At 36.1% G+C, this 19,812-nt stretch overlaps 1 protein-coding gene across 1 annotated transcript in view; it reads right to left on the bottom strand.

Moving 5' to 3' along the window:
• LOC120530667 (low-density lipoprotein receptor-related protein 1B-like) overlaps positions 1-19,812 on the bottom strand; it is a 1,848,048-nt gene that overhangs the window by 536,843 nt on the left and 1,291,393 nt on the right. Inside the window, exons 34-36 of the mRNA XM_039755091.1 lie at positions 17,631-17,771; positions 15,576-15,701; positions 15,331-15,462 (exon numbers count right to left, since the gene is read on the bottom strand). Coding sequence (XP_039611025.1) covers positions 15,331-15,462; positions 15,576-15,701; positions 17,631-17,771 — 399 coding nt within the window. The remainder of the gene's footprint in view (positions 1-15,330; positions 15,463-15,575; positions 15,702-17,630; positions 17,772-19,812) is intronic.

Here is a 19,812-nt window from a genome sequence, read left to right as displayed (position 1 = left end):
GAAACAGAATTCAGCAATGTGCTGTTATTACCATTGTTCTTTTTGGTTCTACAATTCTAAAACATATGGTAGCCTTCCTTGGCAAGCTGGACCAGGAATTACTTCTAATTCGTTTGTCTTGTATATCTTCTAATTTATTTGCTTCACCAATTCTCACTTAGATTTTCAAAAATGTAATGAAGTTAAACAGCTAATGTGTACAAGGTAAGTTTGCAGTATTCAGTCTATGTAGCGAGCAACCTTGTCATGCCCACTGTAAGTTAAAGAAACAAAGATATACAGAACTTTAGGTTACCCACTCCCTAGGGTTAATGCCATACATTTCCATGTAAGCATATCTGTTATGGAAACACAGCTTAAAAGTTGCTTTTGTTCCAAAGTAATTTCCTTGTCTGCTGGGTATGAGCTCTATAGGCACACAAATCCCCTCTATTTTTTTTTTTTGTTACTTCGTTATGTAGGCTATCTTAGCAGGAGTGCCTTTTCAGTAAGTTCTGTGCTATATTGTATTTCAGCATCAACACTTTAATCATGTTTTCATCCCTGGAGAATAACTGAATATTCTCTCCTGTTCTGTCAGATTGCTGTTTGCAAAATAAAATAGCAGAATGCTTTTTGCAAAACCCCAGCATCATATCATAATGGTTTTCTCTTAAGCGCTTGTGGGTATCAAATCGCTTGACAAATGTGAGCACAATGGATTAAAAGACACAAGAAACTAGAGTATATTTACTTTCTGGAATTATATTTTGGATTTATAAAGGTGCATGATGCTACTGTTACTGTCAGCATTTTTCATCCAATGTTCATTTTGGTGCCTTGGGACCGCAATGCAAGCTTTTTAAATTTAATATATATCAATACTTTAAGAAACCATAGCAAGGATGTAAAAAATGTATGTTTAATTTGCAGGAGACTACATAATTAACATCTGGGGCCTCTGTACCAGAAGATGAAGGGAAAATCTGTTGCCATGCTAATGCCTTTTGACTGCATCCTGGCAATAGGTCAGCTTAGTTCAGTTCATTTCAGGTTTACCGCCTAAAGAAAAAAAATTTGATTTTGCAATCAAACTAATTAAAGTAGATTTTAGGGAGAAATGTTGAAATTTTAGTCAATTTATTATTAGTGCACATTGCAGTCAATGAAGACTATTTGTTTCTATTCTTGCTGGTGTACAACCCTCCACAAGAAAATCAATACAGTGCTAAGTAACACTGGCACAAGTCTGTAATAAGGCATGAGATATCTGAAGGCAAGATACTACTGTAGTTCCACTGGACTATCAAATACAGAAATATAAATATCAAACATCACCATGCAGTATGCAGGAAACAGAATAAGCAACAAGCACCCAGTATGGCTGCAGAATGACCCATGACAGTAATTTAGTAGTATACAGGAATGTGAACAAAGGAGTAGCTGCGGTGGTTCAAACCCCTGCTCCTTTCCCATCATTAGCCCAGAGCGTCACTACAATGTGAACCCCCTTTTTCTTTTTCTTTTTAAACACAGAACTAAAGCTAGAACTTGTTTATCTGCTTGAAACAGACATACCCATTGAAGCACAGAGACACCCAGCTTCAATCAACTTCCATTGAGAAGGTTTTCTATGCTTTACCGAAAATTATATAAAAAATGTGAATTTTTCATTGGTCTGCAAGAATTCAAACACATAATTTAACCACTTTCTGAAGGAAATTATCAGTAGATGACACTAAATATACCTGATTGGCCATTATCATAACGTATTTATTGAACCAATTTGTTGTTGAATCCCCAGATGTTTAGTGGATTTGTGTTGTATAAAGGATCCTGCCCTGTGAGAAGCATTTTCTTGCTCCACTCAGGGCCACTTCCTGACCACTTATCTCCACACTACTACACCAGCTCAACCACAATCCAGGCTTTTCATATTTCCTTTCTTTCCTTTAACTGCCGTCTCCATTTTTTCTGTTTTCATTTCTCCCGATCTCTCCCCTTTCTGCCCTATTCAGGCTCCTCTCATGCTTCAGTGGGTGCAGGTGCCTAATTACAAACCCCGGAGTGCTAAAAAGGAAATTAGCTGAACTGTGCTTGTCTGCACATTAATGTAGGCTTCGACGATTCCCCCATCAACACCTTAGGGCTGCCTGTTGATGCTACCACGTATGCCTAGAGCCTGAGTGGAATGTGCTTACTAAAAATCTTTGTGCTTTCACCAAACCCATCTCTCCATTACCCGCTATATCCTAACTACAGGGTCACGGGGGTCTGCGGGACCCAATCTGAGCCAACACAGGGCACAAGGCAGGAAACAAACCCCGGGCAGGGCACCAGCCCACCGCAGCTTTCACCTAACCCCTAATTGGCATTCCCACAGCATGCTTTTGTTTGCTCCTTCATCTTGTTGAGATGTGTTATATTGAGAGAATAAAGCAACTAAAAATAAAGTCATCATTGATTTGCAGCTAGGATTAAAATGTAAGAGATTCTCTTTTTTAAAGTGCCCCTTCTCCCCTTTGTGAGTCGCTGCCCACCAAAAGGTCTATGCATGTCACTGATAGTACAGGTGTTTCTGCAGTGGAGTCTTGAGCACAAGTCAAGCAGGACTGTATACAAGATAGATATTACATGGTTATAAAACATTTGTAGGTAGTGGTGATATAAAAATTAAAGCTTCAGATACCTCTTGCTAGATAACAGTGGGAACAAACAGTTTATTGCTGAAGTTTCTGGAATCTGCAAAGATGGAAAATGTTTTCTTCAGACATCTCCTGATAAATGTCTTGTACTTGGCCCTAGACCATCTTAACTACCTCTTGTAGAGCCACGCTCTCTGCCAGACTGCAGTTGCTACCCCAGACTCTGATGTGACAAGTATGGATGCCTTTCACTGTGCACCTTTAGGAGTTAGTGAAATGTTCAGAAAAGCAGACTGATTTGTCTCCATCTTCTCAAAATGTAAAGGTACTGTTAAGCTTTCTTAACATGATAGATAATTCTGATGGACCATAGAAGATTCTAATGATTATTTAAAGCTATTCACTCTTACCAAAGCAAACTTAATAAAGTCAATATGAGTTCCTTTATTTTGCTGGTATTGTAGGTAATGTAGTTGTTTCTACACTTTTCGGCAAGTTCAACCTCATAACTCTAGGTAATGCAGTAAATCTGGCCAATCATAATGTTAAAAAACTTCCCTTAAAAAACTCTGCTGCTGAACAAAGTTTAACTGCTAGACTAATAAGGATAATGACCCTTACTGTATATAGGCTGACATTTGGTTTGTGTATAGCATCTTCTTACAGTATATACTGTAATGTCTACTATGTTGTCATTTTTTGTTGCCGATGAAAATGTTATGACATTTTCAAGTACGGAATCCTGTGTTCATTTTTAATTTAGTATTGTCATATGTATGGCTGTAATATTTTAAAAAATTCCAAACCGCCATACTACATGGTAACAGAATTTTCATTGATAGATCGATTAATTGATTGATTCCTTCAGCTTTTCTAATATAAAACAATTTAACTATTCCTAATGACCAGGGCTAGTTTGACTCCTGCCTTTTGTAAATGTTATGTTCTTATGAGATGTCTAGAGACATCCAATAATTTGGTTTACCCTGCAAGAAAGAACATTTTCGTTTTGTTCAGACCTGTCAGTGGGTAATCCATAGCAGTGAATCGAGTCATTTCACATCTTTAAATGTAATTTTGGAGGTCATAAACTAAGTAAAATGGGTAATTTTGCAAAGAGTAAACAGTTAAATCATGCTGGGAATTTACATTTAGCACATCTGTTGCATTCCTAACACTTTTTTAAATGTGCAGTGTATCTGGTACAGTACATTTTTCTTTTTCTTAGCAACTATCTGGATTGTGCCGACAGGTTGATAGATGTTTATGTTAATAACTGTAACTGTTATATAGTATTTGAAATAAATAGCTTAAAAGTATTAATTCTAAAGACTAACACATTTGTTAATACAAAACAACTAAGTACAATGTTCCACTCTCACACTTTGAATGCTTCACACAAAAAACTACAGTTCAAATTCAGATGATTTCACTTTAGATGAATAGACAGATAGATACTTTATTTGTTTCTAGGTTGAAATTAAAATGAGATTACGTTTTAATTATATTAAATTTAAATTAATCAAAATTAAAATTGAATTTTAATTTTGGTTTCTTAGTCATATTTTAAAAAATAAAATGCACAAATATCAGTATAATACTAAACATAATAATAACACAAATAATAAGAAACTTCACTCGCATAGCAACCTTCATTTTCTAGTACAGCTGAAGACTCTTCACAATAAAAATAAATGCAGGCAGTCATTATCATTATCCAACCCGCTATATCCTAACACAGGGTAACAGGGGTCTGCTGGAGCCAATCCCAGCCAACACAGGGCACAAGGCAGGAAACAAACCCCAGGCAGGGTGCCAGCCCACCGCAGGGCACACACACACACACACACACACCCCAAGCACAATTTAGGATCGCCAATGCACCTAACCTGCATGTCTTTGGACTATGGGAGAAAACCCACGCAAACATGGGGAGAACACACAAAGTCCATGCAGGGAGGACCCAGGAAGTGAACCCAGATCTCCTTACTGCGAGACAGCAGCACTACCACTGTGCCACTGTGCCACCCTAAATGCAGGCACTCATGTTAAAATAAAGAGAAGTAATAAAATAAAACAACTAAAACAGAGACAATCCACTAAAAATAAAAATCAGTTATTTAAAGACACAAAAAAGAAAGGGACTTTGGAGTGCTGTAAAATTCCATGAGGACAGATGTGTAAGATGTGTAGCAGGTTCACAGGAGTGGGGTCATAAGGGAAGCTTCAAAGGCTTTAGCCCCTGATCACAGGCTTGTAGCCTTTGGTTTTCAAGAGTTCTCTCCCCACCAGTTCAATGTACATATGTCCATATCCACTGATCTCTTAATAGGTGAACCCATCCCACCGGATTTCAAGAGTGTAAAAACTCCTAGGGGGACCCACTCTCAATCATCAGAGAGGTGGGGGTTGGCTCTATATAAGTACAGATGCCTGCAACACAGTGGTTCATAGAGCACTACTTCATAGTTATATTTCAGTTAATAACTTTGTGCCAAACATGTATAAAAAAATACATACCTATTTTTGATTTTTTACATATAACATAAAATAAAAGCACTTGTTAATAAAAACAAAAGCGATATCTACACAAATGTCATGGGAAAGCACATTGGAAAAATTCTTGAAGAGCAACATGATTGTGTAACAAGCTGAGATGAGGCTGGTGGAAGAAGTTTCTGAAAAAAAAGCTTAAAGTTGAAAAACAAAGTAATAATATGGCATGGGAGCTTTTATGTCACATGGACAGAAAAAAACCCCAGCAAAATCAATAGAAATAAGGAAGGTATATTAGTCAATGTTCAGATTAATTTTCTCTGAACAAATGTAAACCTCATTGGCAAATTTTGAGACGAAGACCTACAGTTTAAAACAGTGTTATGAATGTGGAGACCCAAAAGTACATACGTCCCATAAATTCTTCCAAAATTGCCCATGTGGTTTAACGTCAAAACCACGACTAGGTGCAACAAAGGCCCTGAAGAATCTTTAAAAAATAAAAGTTTCATTTTATATAAAAATGCTCTGGAGCACAAGAATCTCCATCAAGCACAAAAGGAAGTGTCAATCCAAGGCAAGCACAGTCCTAATCCAAAATCCAAAATGAAGGCAAAAGCAGAGCACAGGTCCAAAAATCCGGAAATCACAAAAGGAACCAAGCACAGCAAAACGTAAATAAACTCTCCAATCCCTAGTACATTTGAAATGAACTGCCAGGAACTATGGGATACCCTCCATATTTGTAGGTCTGAGGGTAGTACCTGGCGATGATTAGCAGGTAGTCCCTCCTCTTAAGGAGCTACCCTCAAAATACAAGGAACATAACAGAGACATTGGCCACAAAACAGACAATAAACGAAAGTAACATTAACAGGTACGTGGCACAAAAATGAACAAAAAAGACAAGAAACAGGATATTCAACCCCAGCCAGGGAAGAAGCCTTAGCTGAAACATGCCAAGCATGTATTATATTCTGAAAATTTTGGAAGCTTCCATAAAACAACATCTTGGTGAGATATCTTCATCTTCTGACTAACAGCATTGATGAAACCATCTGCCAACAATGTCTTCTTGCATACCACACATCCATCCTTGATCTATAAGTGTTCTGAAATAAAATCAGCTAGAGAAAATGACACTTGAAGGTTTATCTGTTGACACCTGTTTTTCATTGGATATCTTTCGCTGTTATTGCAGGCAGGAGTGTGTAAACAATCAAAAAGTAAACAAGATAAGTACAAATCTTTGCTTGGCAATATAGAGTTTGACTTAATTTTAATCGAGGTTAATCGTTCGTATTATAGTTTAATTTTTCACTTTGTACATGGAAAGGTATGCTAGGCTGCCGCATCCTGTGTTACTTGCTCTAAAAACCTCTTTAAGGGAGCTAGTATGCCCTGTTGGATACACTGACATTTCACAGACTGACCCAGAGGCAATCCTAAACTGTGATGAGATGCAGCTTACCATGACATTTTGAAATTAAGAGTGACAGGCAAATGTATGAATACAGTGGCTGGATGAAATCAACTATCAGACAGGAAAAACAGAAAGACAAATTTTGAGAAGATAGTATGGGTTAAATAAATAAACACTTCTCAAATCATATGAATTGCACAGCACCTGTTAGGCTTTTTATACAGAAAGAGACCCTTGCACATGTTACAAATTGGCAGTATTGGGCTGGTGCTGTTGCCCTTAGCTCTTCTTTTTACCTTCCAAGTACCTGTTATGCCAACTGCAAAATTCCAAAAAGGCTTAGCTGGACCACAGTGTAGTCCGAGCTGACCACTTTGGAATTGTCTATTGTCGGTAGAGTTATTGATCCAGGAAGGATGGGGAAACCAGGAAGATGGTGTTAAAGTGCACCAGGAAATGTACATGCATTTGAGAAAGTGTGACGTGAGCCAATATCTAAAACTCCAAAATGCCATTGTCTAAAACCTTAAAGTAAAACAGTGAGGAGAGCCAAAATGACAATTTTCAAAAGCTGTTAATCAAAGAATGAGTTGTTACCAAAACCAAAATTCTAAGAGCATAAACTGCGTCAATAAATGAAGTGCTATGAGTCATTAACCAGGAAGGTTTAAATACTATGACCCTCTCTTATGTACAGTAGGTGCTTTTTGAGTGATGAAAAATCACTTTCATTTATGGGATGGTATTTACTCAAGCTTTTCAAGCTAAATGTGCAATGAAAAGACAAATTATTGCTAACCATGTTAATTATTAGACCTCCACTACAGAAAACAAAGCAGTGAATTGTTAGTGTAGGTGTTATTTTAGCTGCTTGGTCATTTTGATTTTAAGAGGTTCCATAAAGGAGCCTCTAAAATGGTTAACCTACTGATGATTATGAATTTCAAATGATATGTGCTTTGAAAACTGAGAAATACCATTCATTTAGGTAGTCACAGTTTGGGGATGCAATTCAGAAGACAGGACTGTATATCTGTGTACCTGGAGTAGATAAAATAGTAAGATTGAGCTGTGAAGTAATAGTGAATCTCGATAGAATAGGTCTGATACTTCATAAAGTAAATTATCATATTTTTAATCCATTCATGCATTCATATTCAAATCCAGAATTGTAGATCAAGGTTGTGAATTTCCATGCCTATCTCAACAATACTGAATTTAAAATACGGTAATTGAAGGTTATATATTAAATTCACATTATGTTAATTAATCATAAAGTCTAAATGAAAAATGTTTGACACAGTTAACTTGTTTAAGCTTTCTTTTAAAATCTCATGAGAAAAGATCATTTGTACTTCTGTTTTTACAATTATAAATAAGTTCAATCCTTATTGCAATATGCCTACTACATTTAAACTATTTTTAAGTCAATTGCACAGACAGATATGTACTAGTTAATTGAAAATGTGTTCTCAATAATGTGGCTCTAATATCAAGTGTGGAATGTATATGAGGGTTGCTTTCATTTATGTCCTTAAGCTTTAATTATGAATGTTTATCTGTTTTGTTCAATACTGCCCACATAATTAAACAATCTAAGGGGACACAGGCTGGGATATGACCTCATGGAGATGTATGTGGCTGCTCTCTCCATTACAATGGTGTATTTGAAATGGAGGAAGATTGATTTCACACATGTCCTTGTGCCTCAAATGATAGTCTTATGATGAAGGAGGTGATAGGAACTGGTTCATTTGCAGAGAATGAGAGAGAAGAAGGACTAAGGGGACGGCTGTCCAATGAAAATATACTGTACCCACTGAAAGAGAGCATTCCAGGTGACAACAGCAGTGTGCTTTCAACAAGTATATACAATAAAGAGGAACCTGGGTGTCATCCAAAATATTCTTCTTTGTCACCGCAGATTTGTTTTATAGTATCAATTTAACATTAGTCACTTAACATCTGTCTATCTATCTATCCTGAAAATAGAGAAACTCAAACTTTAATGTTTTAATAAAAAGAGTTGCTGCTTCTACTGTACAAATCATTTGCAGTGGTTTCATTAGAAAATAAATATAAAGATTGGCTGTTTACTAAAATAATACATGCTAAATTATCATGCATTATCTAAATAACTAGCTCCAAGTCATGTTGATTATTAGAAGACAAAACAGTCTGAATTTTAAGTAGCAACCCAACAGCAGGGGTTCTATATCAGTTCCTCTAATGAATTACTTTTAAAATGCAAATGTACTTTCAAGTTATTGGACAAAATCCCAAACTGCAGTGCTATATTTGAAGATTCTTCTAATTTAATCTTGTTTTTTAAAATGATATACTTAAGTTTTACTCGTTGTATATATACTGTATATATTGTTTGTTAACAGGACGCCCCTAGAGTGGTAGGTGACAGAAAGCAGGTCCTCTAAAGTATATGTGGATCTCTGCTGCATATTCATGCTGACTGATTAACTGGCAGCTGCCTGGCCCTATAAAAGAGAGGTAGGAGTTGGATTAATGTAATTAATAGATTAATACTAATAATTATAGTAATTTATTTATAAATATTAATAATGTAATTAATAATCAATACAGCCTAATGGGGATTGTGGAAGAAAGGTGAAAAAGAGAGTGCAGGCAGGGTAGAATGGGTGGAGAAGAGTGTGAGAGATGGGTATCAGCAAGAGTGAAAGAGAAGGTCTACAGGACGGTAGTGAGACCAGCTATGTTATATGGGCTGAAGACGGTGGTACTGACCAGAAAGAAGGAGACAGAGCTGGAGGTGGCAGAGTTAAAGATGCTAAGATTTACATTGGGTGTAACAAAGATGGACAGGATTAGAAATGAGTACATTAGAGGGTCAGCTCAGGTTGGTCGGTTGGGAGACAAAGTCAGAGAGGCAAGATTGCATTGGTTTGGACATGTGCAGAGGAGAGATGCTGTGTATATTGGGAGAGGGATGCTAAGGATAGAGCTGCCAGGAAAGAGGAAAAGAGGAAGGTCCAAGAGAAGGTTTATGGATGTGGTGGGAGAGGACATGTAGGTGATGGGTGTAACAGAACAAGATGCAGAGGACAGAAAGATATGGAAGAAGATGATCCGCTGTGACGACCCCTAATGGGAGCAGCCGAAAGAAGAAAAAGAAGGAGTTGGGGCTGCAGGAACAGTGAAAGCTCTAGAATGATGGCATCAGAACCTATAATGGTCCTAACCCAAAATAATTACAAAATACCCTGAAAGTAATACCATGCTGATATTTACTTCCAGCAAACAAACTTGTGACCTTGGATTTTGAAAATGAGTCGTGGCAAGGGCTTGACTGGCAGACATACAGACAGAGGTTTATAGAAGTGATGAGGAAGACTAATACAGTCTAAGGTTATATTGTACAGGTCAAGGGGTGTTATGCTTAAGCTATTATATCTCACTAGTGATGCCTCACCTTGACTACTGTGTACAGTTTTGGTTTCCATATTACAAAAAAGATGCAGTAGCTCTAGAGAAGAGCATCTAGGCAAATTCTGGGACTTAAAGCTACATGCTGTGAGGAAAGATTCAAGAAGTGTCATCCATCCATCCATCATCCAACTCATTACATCCTAACTACAGGGTCACAGGGGTCTGCTGGAGCCAATCCCAGCCAACAGAGGGTGCAAGGCAGGAAACAAACCCCCGGCAGGGCGCCAGCCCACTACAGTGAAGAAGTGTCATGATTACGGTTAATTTACATTTTTAATTTTTTTACTTTTGTCCTTTGGAGTTTTTCACCAAGATGTGTTGGACTTTCTTAGGGGCTTTTAGCTAGAACAACATTTTGGACATGTTCAAATTTGTCAAATCTTTTCAAAACATCGTTTTGTTTTTTGTGTTGGAACCGCTCACTTTAGCACTCCATTTTTTGATGGGTTGCTGCTAACCAATGTCAAATGGAAGTCACGCTGCATGATGTCACTGTGAAAATGGTGTAAAGGTCAGTGTCACTCACTTCCAATTTTCAAAGTTTCTTAACATAAATAAGACTTGGTGTTGGTAACATTATCTGATTTTTGGTTTTGAATTTTCACACATTTCTTTTTGGCAAGCATTTTGGTTTGTTCTCCAAGTTATTTCTGTATCTCTGATAAAACCTGGCAGGATCTAATCAATAACATTTTAAAATAAGGGGAAACAGATTCTCTCCTGTTTTCTGCTCTTCCAGTTTTACTCTGGCTGTTGGCCTTTGTAAGAGCCATTCTCCTAGTTCTATAAAATGTATGAATATTTATTAGATGATAATGCATTAAATATAGGAGGTTCCTAAAACCCCCATAAATAGAATTGAGTTGGTATTTTCTTGTCATTTCTTAACAGTTATGAGTAAACAATGTTCTTTAGGAAGTGTTTAGCCTTGCCTTGTGTAAGGTACAGAGGCATATGTTTTTTTAACCGTGTCCTTGTACGTGTTCTTGTTTGAGCTCACGTTCGTGCTTATGCACGTGACCGTGCCTGGGCGCATGTCTATGTGCCAACGGCCTACGGGCCTTTTGAGTGTGAAGTAAGACGTAAAATAAAAGAGTTTTGAACCGTATGTTTGTAGCATACAGAATAAGAAATAAATAACCTTTAAGTATAGAAATAACCAAAGCTTCATAAGAAAAACTAAGTTTATAGAAGATACATTTTTCCTTTTTTGCCTTTATTCTTTGTGTGTAACTATTTTTCTTTTTATTCTTGTATGGATTGTTTGCCTTTAACTTTCACTAAATATTTTTAAAACAAACTTTTGGACTGAGAGATTTCTTTGACACACGTCTTACCCGTGCCTGACTTCGCCTTATACTTATACATAATTTAGTTTTGTTGTTTGACTTGTTTGTATAGAATTAGGGTTAGGGTTAGTTTGTCAAGTTTGACTTCTTTGTATAGAATGTTACTTACTTTTAATACATTCAATAAAAATCATGCTCTGGTTTTTGCTTTTAGTTTAGATTCACTCATTTCCTGGCCCACTAAGCTTTCTTGCCTGCCTTTTCTTATCTGACAGAATGAAATGTTGAATATTTTCCCTTTAAACAATAGGAGATTAAGAAGTGACATGATAGAAGTGTTTACAATCATAAAGGAAATTAGCACAGTGAATCTGTTCTGTTACTTCAAAATAATTTTGCCAACAAGAACACAGGGATATATTTGTAAACTTGTTAAGGGTAAGTTTTGTTCAAAGGTTTTTTTTCACACTTGCACATTTTTAGAGAATCTATATAAATAGGACTGGAGAGCTTGCTGGGCTAAATTGCCTACTCTCACCAAAATTATTCCAGTGTTCTAATGATCTAAAAAGAAAAGCCAAAGAATAACAGAGAAAGTTGAGAAAGACAAGTACTTGTTTTAGTAGTGGGTTAGACAATCCACTGGTAGACAGAGTGACTAGTCTGCATAAGAAGGGCCAGAGAAACAATACATTTTTGCATTCCTTTTGTTTATTCAAATACTTTACTGTTCATGTTTATTTCTGTATGTTTGTGCTTTATTTGCAAAAAATATGACCCATTTTTATGGTTTTTTTTTTCTTTCTTATTGTTCTTTCTACATTCATAACAAGCTTCCTGTTATCCTCTATACACAGTCTTGGAAGTTAATCTGGAAGTAGAATCAAAAAGCCACCTACAGTACAATTAGTATTCTCACCCAAATGGACAGTGGACTCTATTTATTCTATGACAGCGAAGTTGCCAGGTGACTTATCTGCTTAAATGACATGGTACTCAGAACAGGGAAAGAAGTCCCTCAATATATACCTTCAGAATATTCATTAAGTTTAGCAGTACGCAAAGGGAAGAAGGTCAGAGTACAACATACATCAGTGATGAATTTATATGCTGTGAGAAATTTCGGAAATACAAGCTTCACAGGGACAAATCTCACATGAATGTCCTTCCAAGTGGCATCTCACAGTGGAATAATTCAGCGATACCTTTGTTACCCAAATTCGTCATGCTATGACATAATGCTGACCTCATTTCACAATAAACATACATTCATTTGCTCCAGAAACGCCTGAAGCATTTTTTTAAATAATGCTTAGCTTAAAAACTCAAGTTTCAGGGGCAAAGGAATGTATGCTATGACTGTGAAAAATAACTTTGACTCTGAAAATACCAAACTTATCCTTGAATGCATTTCCTTTATTTTTTTTTTATTTTATAAAGAAAAGTTACTGCAGATCCTTAGCTGCTTTGTGTGCAAACAGCAAATAAACAACAACCTCATATTTCTTCCAAGACTCAGATAGAAATGTACACATAAACAGAACAAAGTGGGAAGGTGTGATCTTACAAATGGTAACTCACAGAACTCCTGAATGAAGTGTAACTGGAAGGGAAGGGTATAGCTGTTCTTCAGATATCAGAGGATGAGATTCTCATTTGCTCCCTTTCAAAAGTGTATGCTAAAATTTCTTTCAGTGTTGGACTCTGGAACTTGATGGGACTTGTATATCATGTTTGAGTTCTCTATTCATCAACTTGCCCTGTTATGAAAACTACACAGGGACTTGGAAAAAAAAAAACACTTATTTTTCCAAAATGCTACAGAGAGGTAACATAAACTAAAACAACACAAAACAAAGAGCACCAATTTGTGGCCTGAGGTTCTAATTAAAAGAGATGCCAAAATTGTAAATAACCAAAGAAGTAGTAAAGAGCGCTCTCCGCAAAATAAACTTCCTCTGGTTTATTTTCGTTTACGGTCATTATCTCCATAAGTGTCTCTGCTACCTTTTCAACCTTTTTCTGTAGGCTGTTGAATTTTACCTGTGTATTCAATGTGCACTTGCTAAAAGTGGCAATGTATGCATCATCTTATCTACACAAGAAACCACAGGGTGCCACATAAAGTTTTTGAGCTACCAGCACTCATAATGCAGAAGAATAGTGGGGCATAAAACCATCAGATTAAAGAACTCTGTGCTTCTTTAAATAAAGCAGAACCCCACTACTTTTAACACTTTGCATGGATTTGAACATGAACATTTTCACACACTAAAAAATTCAGGAAAATGCTTATGCCAAAAAAAAAATCATATCTATAAAACCTGGCATACATACAGTTCTGTGCAAATTACCCTTTATCAATTACAATCACCTTGTAAATATGCATTTGTGAATTTGCCTTGATCACAGCTTACATGCCATTATAGCGCCTGTCCTCTGCATACTGGGGATACAGGGAAAGATGACAGGTGCCTGCATCTGACCGGATAACCAGTATCACCTGGCACATGTACATATTGCTGTTACATTGACACATTGCTTTTAACAATGAATAATACCGGCCAGTGAGGGTTCAGGCAAGTACCTTACCAACAAGCTATTAACTATGTACGGTACCATCACATCTGCCAAAGCTACTTTGCCTCCAAATAAATGAATCAGGAATTGACCGACTGAGACATGACATTTGTCAGCCACATCTTGGCATCACAGATGATTTGTGCTTTAATAGAATGTCACTGCTAATGGTTAACAAAAGCAGCTTCATTCTCAATAGGTGCTCTTATTGTATGCAATATGAGTGCAGTAATGTTCTCCGATTACATTAGGAGGACCAGACACTGCTACAATTTGTCTTTTTATGTTGGCAAAAACATATTATGCTTTATTTACGTACACCCACACCATACATGACCTGGATGAAGCACCTCACCGGTCAGTTAATGGTTTCCAGCACAGTGCGCATGACTGAGTAAAGCTTGGCTGAGATATTATCTGAGAAGTGAAAACAGAAAAGCGATATAAACTGATAAAATAAAACAAAAAATGTCTTCAGTGCAGCCTTGGCTATCTTGAAAGGAACTAAAATACAGTCTTAATATCATATTCTTTACATCTGAGGTGTAATATGTTGTCAGAGTCAATTACATTACAACAGCTCAGTGATATTAAGTATTATGCATGCAAGTCCCTACTTTAGGAAGGGTGTCATCATTCCCAGTTTCTCCTAAATGTTGTATATGCATTAGTCAGAGTTGTACCTATTATATGCATGTTCCTATATATATATGCAAGTTTTCTTTTATAAATCGTGGCATTACTAATTCGGACCTTGGGCTCCTCTGTTTTGATGTATAGTTTCAGAGAAATAGCTTGGGAATACTGCCTCACTTACAGTATGTAGCACTTATGGCCTCTGTGTACCATATTGGGATTCAGTACTTGGGGACACTCCATGACTGGTATTCAAACCACTTTGGCTAAAAACATCTGTCGTCTAATTTAGAACTGTTTTTATCCTCCTTGTGCTGTCTAGAAAAAAATAATCAGGTTTTCAGTGACCTTCCCTGAAGGTACAAAGACATAAACCAGTGATTTTGCATTAATGTGTTTAAAGTTTCTTTCTCATCTTTCTAAAAAATAAAAATAGTTCCAAAAAGTGAATAGAAACGCTAATATTGATAATACTGATAGACTTAAAGGCTTCTCTAGGAAGAATTACTGATGTTTGAGAAGCGTATCATAAGAATGAGTCTAGCTAAAACCGTACGGTATGTAGGTAATGCTCTGTATTATCTATAGTCTCAGTATGTTTTAAAATTAAGAAAAATGCATAACAAAAACAGCATCATAACATGTAAAAGCATATAATAAAACAGCAGGAGATATCTGGACATATGCTGGACAAATGTGAAAAATTTCTTTCTACCTCTGCTGTCAGGAGTCATTAGCTCTAAATTAATACTCTTTATTTATGTGATTAAAGCTTTCAGTATATGCAAGGCTCTGGATTTACAATAGCATGCTGTAGTACCTGCATGAAAGTCCACTCCCACTGCAAATAAAGATCCCTTTATAGGCATGAGGGTTTCAATGTTGTCATTGGGATCCAAAGAAATTCCTCTTACTCCTTCATGAACTGAATAGATTAGGAATGAATCAATACCTATTTATAAGAAGGGGGAAACATCATGTTGAGTAAATAATAATAAGTGAACAAAAAGTACAAAAAAATGCATGAAAGTAACTCTGATTGAATAGAGATCATATTTATTGTACCTTCACATGACATCCGGTCGTTTCGTAGATTGTATCCGACAGTACAAGCGCAACTTCTCGTGGCTTCTGATGTAGGCAAACAAAGCTGTGAACATCCCCCATTATTCTGTTGACATGGATTGCTGCCTAAACAGAAGAAGCAAGTGTAAAGTCTTACAAAATGGCACACCCATTCAGGATTTAACAGTTGGGCTGGTTGTGAGCCCCAAATATTGAAGCTAATAACAAATTGAGTTTTGTGTCTAAGGGTCTCCAACTTGCAGTATCAGATACAAGATCAAACCTGTACTATGGCAACAGAATGTAATAAATAATGTTGCATATCACCTTTGCTTAATATTTTGTGAAATTGGGCACTCTTGCCACCTTTTTCATTTTATCTCCTATATTCATTATGTTATATTACAGTATAATTATAGATAGATAGATAGATAGATAGATAGATAGATAGATAGATAGATAGATAGATAGATAGATAGATAGATAGATAGATAGATAGATAGATAGATAGATAGATACTTTATATCAATGAGTACTAAATACATAAATTGTATTTTTTTAAATATAGGATCCTGGAGTAGAGCAAGGGATGAGGACTTTAAATAATTTTCATCATTTTACATAAATTTGCGTGAAATGCAGTCTCTTATGCTATTGTGCTACTTTGCTCCTCAAATTCAGGATAGAAGCTACTCCTTTTGGCTAATTTGAAGTAGACTAATGAGACATCTTCTGGCTCCCCTGTGGTCTCTGTCAAAGAGATAAATGAAGTAACTAATTGGTCTAAAGAAGTTTGAAGAGGCAGTAAAAAGATTTACCTTGAGGACTACTTAATTGCCATTTTTTTATACTAATGGAACATTTAAGGTATCTGTACCAATACTGTTAATGGACCTGTCATTAATATTGATGATTTTGCCAATAATTCATTAAGATGAGGGCTATGGCTCCTCTGTATTTAAACTCCTTAACAATAATGCAAGGATTAAAGGTTGTTTAACCTGATTTCTAATTCCTTTAAGAACACCAATATCCCTCATGCAAATTACGCCTAGACATTAATAAAATCTCTTAGAAAGACCAAAAGGAGTGCCATATTTAACACAAAGTCAATAGCTTCAAAAAAGATCTTTTGGAGAAATTTTATATAAAGATATGCAAAATCATGCACAGCTTGTGTAGCAGAGTTTATTTTCACTCTAGAAGACACTGAAAGTAAAACTCAACTTATTAAAGGTTCAAATTATGGTACACTGCTTGATCCCCGGACTTATTATCTTTTGTGTTCACCCCTGTGTCCACGTGAAGCTCTCCAATGTCCTCTCACATTCCAAAGACATACTATAAGGGTATTTCCAATCTGTCCCATCATGGATGAGTGCAGACAAATGTATCATTTGTACAGAGATGGAGTGAAGCTTCTATTTTTTGTGGTTACTGCCTTAAATTTGACTCTGCCGGAATACACTGTAAAGTGTGACTGGAAAAGAAAGTTTTTGTTTGTTGTTTAATGATGAGAAAGACATAACAATCTTTTACTCTGACCTTAACAGCATATTGATAGGTGCAAATTAAATGTAAATACACTATAAGCAAATTTCAATTGTCTCATGTGAATTTAAAACTAAGCAAAAATGTAAGTATACCAATATCAACAGAGACACAATTGTTATAAGATGCCATTGTTAGTATTCTAAAATGTATTCAAACAGTGATTTATTCAGTTAATAGCTTTGTGGGACTGCACTGTTGACTGACAGTGATCAATAGTGTCATTTCTCCATTGTTTTGTAGCTCACATTCACAATAATGCCGTCCTCTTATTAGAAGAGACAGAAGCGAAAATCAGTCATCTTTTTTTTGTTATCTAAGATAATAAATCTAATAAAGAAAGACAGGCACATGTTTTGCCGGATAACCAACTCTGTGTATTTTCCTTTCTCTTAAGCAGTGTGCAGAATCCCTTTTATATGTAACATTCTAATGAACGCTTATGTTATTTAACAAGGACAGCTAACAAGATGACAAACATTACAGATTTAGTGAACAGCTAACCTTTTTGTCCATCTTTATCATATATTTTCATGTGGACAACCCCTGTTGTCTTATTCCTCAGTATGATTGGATTTCTTCCATCTTTCTTGTTTGTGGTACCCAATGTACCTGAAGTTTCATCTGCCCACCATAGTTTACTATCTGGAAAAAAAAAGTAATAATATAAAAATACTTACAAATATCAACCATCAATTATTTTTTAAACTTATTCCAACCTGGAAGAAGCATGTAGATTGAATTGTAAAAGTAGGTAAATCCATTAAAATAGAACATATAAACTATACAGAAAATACAAAATTGTAACATTTTTCATAACAATTTCAAAATGATTTAATGTAATTTTAGGAGAGTTATACTCAGATGCTATAATGCATTAGTGAGATGCCATTTGGAGTATTCTATGCTCTGGTCACAATTCCCAGAAAAGGACTTAGCAGCTTTAGAAGCTATACAAACAAGAACAATTGAGTGTTTCCTGGGACTAAAGGGCATCTAATCTGAAAGTCTCTGAGAATTAAACCTCTTTAGCGCGGAGCAGATAAGGATGTCTGGGTACCTATCCAGGACTTCAGAATCTCAAAGGCATCAATAAAGTCAACTCAGCACAGTTCTTTCAATTAAATAGTGAGTCACATACTCAAGGACACTGGTGAAAACTAAGAGATGGTGCATTTAAGGCAGAAGCATGGAAACACCTTCTACACAAAAGATTATGCAATTCTTGAGCAAATTACTGAGGAGCATTGGTGAACCAGAAAACTTGAAAAATGTTATAAAAGTCCCTGGATAATATATTGAAACAACTTAGCTATTAATAAACAAATCAATAACAGACTAAATTGTTTCCCCTCGCTTGTCAAACTTCTTATGTTCTTTCCTTCTTATGTATTGTCCATATCAGCAAGTAAATAAGCAGGCAGTGTGGTATAGTGGTTAAGGCTTTGGACTTAAAGCCCTGTGGTTGTTGGTTCAGTTCCTGCCATGGACACAGTGTGTCCATGAGCAAAACACTTGGCCTTTTGGAAAACCAAAAGAAATGTAACCAATTGTATCATAAAGGTTATAAATCGCCTAGGAAAAAGGTGTCAACCAAATTAATAAATTAAGCTAAATTAATAAAAATTCTGTACTCTGATTATTAAAGTAAATTAATATAGTCTACATTAATATGTGGTAACATAAGATGAAACGGAACTCAACAGTCTAGAAAACATATCCACAAATGTATTTATTAAGTAATCATTTTGTTTTTGTTAATGTTTTACTGTGGTTCTGTCTTGCCTATTATGAAAATGATTAAAAACATTTGTGGGACTCTTTGTTATTTAATCTTTTGGACTCAAATGAATTATGCATGAAACCAGTGTTGACAGCAAGTAAGTGCCTTTAAGATGATAAATATATTAATTATTACTTTATGATTGCCTCGGATGAATGGAAATGATCTAGTGCCCTTACCATTGAAATAAATAAGAATTTCATCAGAAAGTATGACATAAACTGCCTAATAGTAGGCCATGTACTTTCTGTTGGTGGTTGAGATGTATTACATGCACAGTCTTCACTATAATTAAACAATTTTTTTACTGATTTGGTTAGGATTTTCAATTTAAGTACCACTACCCTTTAATTTATCTGTAAAAAGTTTCAAAAAAAGATTAACCAAAACTCATTTTAGATATCTCATCTCATTTTGTTAACAGCTTTTCCTTGTGAGAGTCACTTCCCTATCCACAGCTACAGATTCCACTTCTTCCTGGGGAATGTTCGGGTGTTACCAAGTCCACAGGTTATCTGCTCAGTGGGACCTGCCTAGAGCAGCTGTAGGAGAAACAGCCCGGGGACACCCTTACTAAATGCTCAGACCACCCCAACTGGCTCCTCTCAATCTCGAGGAGCAGCAGCTCTATTCTAACGCTGTCCCAAATCACAGAGAGTTTCATCTTATTATGGATTGTGAGCCCAGCCACCCTGTAAAGAAACCTAATTTCTGCTGCTGGTACTGATGATCTCATTTATTCAGTCATTATCCATAGCTTATGACCAAATGTGAGGACAGGGATGAAGATCGACTAGTCTTTCAGATTCAGCTCCCACCTCACCACCAGGTACAGCAATCACAGAACAGCTGTTTCCACTTCAATCTGCTTGTCAATCTCATGTTCCCTTTTTCTGTCATTCA

Source organism: Polypterus senegalus, chromosome 6 (genome assembly GCF_016835505.1).
Source record: "Polypterus senegalus isolate Bchr_013 chromosome 6, ASM1683550v1, whole genome shotgun sequence".
NCBI lineage: Eukaryota > Metazoa > Chordata > Cladistia > Polypteriformes > Polypteridae > Polypterus > Polypterus senegalus.
The sequence above is the reverse complement of the archived record's forward strand: the minus strand, read 5'-3'. Positions and strand labels throughout refer to the sequence as shown.